Raw genomic sequence first — 2,829 nt, 5'->3', positions numbered from 1 at the left:
CCGCTCTTTTCAAGTGAATACTGGTGAAAATTGAGAATGACACACTCATGCATGCCCGTTAAGAATACGTATTTCATATTAGACTGTCATGTCATACAGCAAACCAAAATACCCGATATGCATTAGCTCTCCCTGAAAAGGAGGTGATCAAGCTGCACCTTTCAGTACCGCATGAATAAGTTACATAATACAAAGTTATTTGCAAACTAAGAAAATTCTAATTATGATTGCCTGTTATAAGTCATATGGGAGTATGACTGATTCGCTTGAAACAATGATTGAGCTGATGACAATCAATACTCGAATGGCATTCTTACCAATGAGAACACAAAGAAAAACCATAAAACCACTAACCTTTCCTTTTGATGCAGCTCGCACTCCGTGAAAATCGACCACAGCATGAGCACAAGTTAAAATGGTACCATCCTTGTCAATAATAGTTCCAGAACCTATACCCTTCCCACCACCAATTCCAAACATACCTACAAAAACACAGCTCAACAAATAACAACCTTGATATTCAAAACCATAACTGGCTGAAAAAGTTGCTAAAATGTATACCCTGATGAATGGATATGTTGACAACAGCAGGTCCCACCCTAGCACCTGCATTCGCAATAGAGTCTCTGCCCAAGCATCCGGGACATCGTTTGGGGGTACTTTCGGATATGGCTGAAGCTTCGTTTTCATCAGATGATGGAATTGAACCAGCACTAACAGAAAATAATGGAAGTAGTCCTACATTTCCAACCCCCAACCAACTACGTTAACAAAAAAAGCTAAAAAAAAAAAAAAAAAAAAAAAAAAAAAGTTAGAGGATTTAAAAAAAAAAAAAAAAAAAAAAAAAAAAAAAAAAACAACAACGTTGAAGGCGTTGACAGTAGAAATGAAATAGTGAGGGACAAACCAAATTGCCATTTATCCGAAATGAGAAATGCAGGGCAAAGAGGCATTCTTTCTCCTATTTTCCATGGCAGAGGCAATGATTCCCGCAATGGCTCCGAAAGCGACACAGACACAGTAGCTTCTAAATTCAATAACTAAGATCATTTTCAGATATTTTAAAAGAAATATAATGGGTTTTTCACACTCACAATAAAATAAGATCGCAGATATAATAAGAACAAGCAATTCATTTCTGTATCAACTTTTTCGCAGTAATCAAACATATTACTTGGAAGAAAAATTAGCGAAACTACTCCTAATCCTAAATAAAAAATAAAAACAAAAAAAGCCCACTAAAAAACTACCATTGTTGTTGGCGTAAAATAGACCGGACCCTCCAGCCGCAATACTCAAAATCCGGATAATTGAGCTTCTATCAAAAACTGAAAGTTTCCTCTGCCAAAATTGGATCCCAAAACAAATATGAGATTAAATGACGACAAAAATGTATAAATTAACATAAGTGTAATAAAATCAAACTCTAGTGTTGCGTAAAAAACAATATATATATATATATAATGGAAGCAGAAACACACAATGAAATGCCTCATTAGTAAAAAAGATCGCTGTTTCCAGAAGTCTCCGATCGAATCTCAATTGCTTTGAGAGTCTAAACCCAGCATAAACCCCTTACCTTCTGTGTGTTTGAAGAGTAAAACAAGACGAGGCTTTCCTGTAAGAGCACGTAAAAGCCCAAGCCCAAAGCCCAGTCCGTTATCAATCCACTAAACGCCCGCGAATTTATTCCAACTTCTTTTTTCTTCTCTTGTTTTTTTTTTTTTAATTGGATATAGAATAATTTCATTCACTGCAAAGCAAACTAAGAGCCTATTTAATTTATAAATTAAAATCATAAAATTAAAATTATTTTTAATTTACATATATTTTTTATAAAAAAAATATTATAACTAATTATAAATTATGATTCAAATTAAAAAATAAATCCATCAACTAAACAATTCTAAATCACTGGTGGTAAGTAATAGTGCGAAATTTATCGATTCTCTTTCGTGGAAAAGCAATGCAAAAAAAAAATGCAATAATTAAAAAAAAATAGCGAAAAATAAAAAGGAAATAAAGAAAAATTCCATTAGAAATTTCGGATACACTGTAAACGGAGCTACATATTTGCACTGGGACCCAAGACAAAAGAAAGAAAATAATCCTAATAACATTATCCAGATCTAAGTTACAAAAACAAAAAAGTGCTAATTCTTTTTATATATTATTCTCCTCTTTTGAACCATTTAGGCGGCGGCCTTCTTGGGCGACTTAGCGGCTTTGGAAGCCTTCTCGCCATCTGCAGAAGCGCTGTGGGACTTCTTCGGAAGCAAAACAGGGTTGATGTTGGGAAGCACGCCGCCACTGGAAATCGTCACACTCTGCAGCAATTTCCCCAACTCATCGTCATTCCTAACCGCCAACAGTACGTGCCTGGGGTTTATTCTGTTCTTCTTGTTGTCGCGAGCGGCATTTCCGGCCAACTCCAAAACCTGCGATTTCAAATTCGTTACCTAATTGGATCATTTCCCAGGGGAAAGAAAAACGCAAACCGAAACCTAAAAACTAAAAGATTCAGATCTGGAATTTTTGAAATACCTCAGCGGCGAGATATTCAAGAACGGCGGAGAGGTAGATCGGAGCGCCGGTGCCGGTTCTCTGGGCGTAGCGGCCTTTCTTCAAGTAGCGGACGATACGGCCGACGGGGAACTGGAGACCGGCCTTGACGGACTTCGAGACGGCCTTCTTCCTCTCGCCTCGTCTGCCTCCGGCGCCCTTGGTCTTTGTGGCATCCATTGATGGAGCTTTCGAGCTTTTCCGCTTTTCAGAAAGAAAAGAAGATTTGAATTGAAAGGAAGTATGTGTCAATCGCTCTGAGTTTTT

At 37.2% G+C, this 2,829-nt stretch overlaps 2 protein-coding genes across 2 annotated transcripts; both read right to left on the bottom strand.

The window, feature by feature from the left end:
* Positions 1 to 122: 122 nt before the first annotated feature.
* LOC21411244 (putative protease Do-like 14) lies at positions 123 to 1,566 on the bottom strand. The gene is made up of 6 exons (XM_024171008.1): positions 1,482 to 1,566; positions 1,251 to 1,341; positions 908 to 1,027; positions 562 to 738; positions 355 to 482; positions 123 to 158 (listed from the first exon to the last, which is right to left on the bottom strand). The coding sequence occupies exons 1-6, from the start codon at positions 1,494 to 1,496 to the stop codon at positions 123 to 125; spliced, it is 567 nt and encodes a 188-aa protein (XP_024026776.1). The 5' UTR covers positions 1,497 to 1,566.
* A 443-nt stretch (positions 1,567 to 2,009) lies between these two features.
* LOC21386408 (histone H2A.1) lies at positions 2,010 to 2,829 on the bottom strand. Its single transcript, XM_010106423.2, has 2 exons — positions 2,545 to 2,829; positions 2,010 to 2,438 (listed from the first exon to the last, which is right to left on the bottom strand). The coding sequence occupies exons 1-2, from the start codon at positions 2,740 to 2,742 to the stop codon at positions 2,193 to 2,195; spliced, it is 444 nt and encodes a 147-aa protein (XP_010104725.1). The 5' UTR covers positions 2,743 to 2,829; the 3' UTR covers positions 2,010 to 2,192.

Source organism: Morus notabilis, unplaced genomic scaffold (assembly GCF_000414095.1).
Source record: "Morus notabilis unplaced genomic scaffold, ASM41409v2 Scaffold1790, whole genome shotgun sequence".
NCBI classification, from domain to species: domain Eukaryota; kingdom Viridiplantae; phylum Streptophyta; class Magnoliopsida; order Rosales; family Moraceae; genus Morus; species Morus notabilis.
Note: the sequence above shows the minus strand (reverse complement) of the source record. Positions and strands in the feature narration are given on the sequence as shown.

Coding starts and splice junctions, on each gene's coding strand:
- LOC21411244 (XM_024171008.1), bottom strand. Junction 1,028..1,250: donor ATTTTACGCCAACAACAATG/GTAGTTTTTTAG, acceptor TATTGAATTTAG/AAGCTACTGTGTCTGTGTCG. Junction 159..354: donor GAGCTGCATCAAAAGGAAAG/GTTAGTGGTTTT, acceptor CGGTACTGAAAG/GTGCAGCTTGATCACCTCCT.
- LOC21386408 (XM_010106423.2), bottom strand. CDS start 2,742: ATGGATGCCACAAAGACCAAGGGCGCCGGAGGCAGACGAGGCGAGAGG. Junction 2,439..2,544: donor TTGAATATCTCGCCGCTGAG/GTATTTCAAAAA, acceptor TTGAAATCGCAG/GTTTTGGAGTTGGCCGGAAA.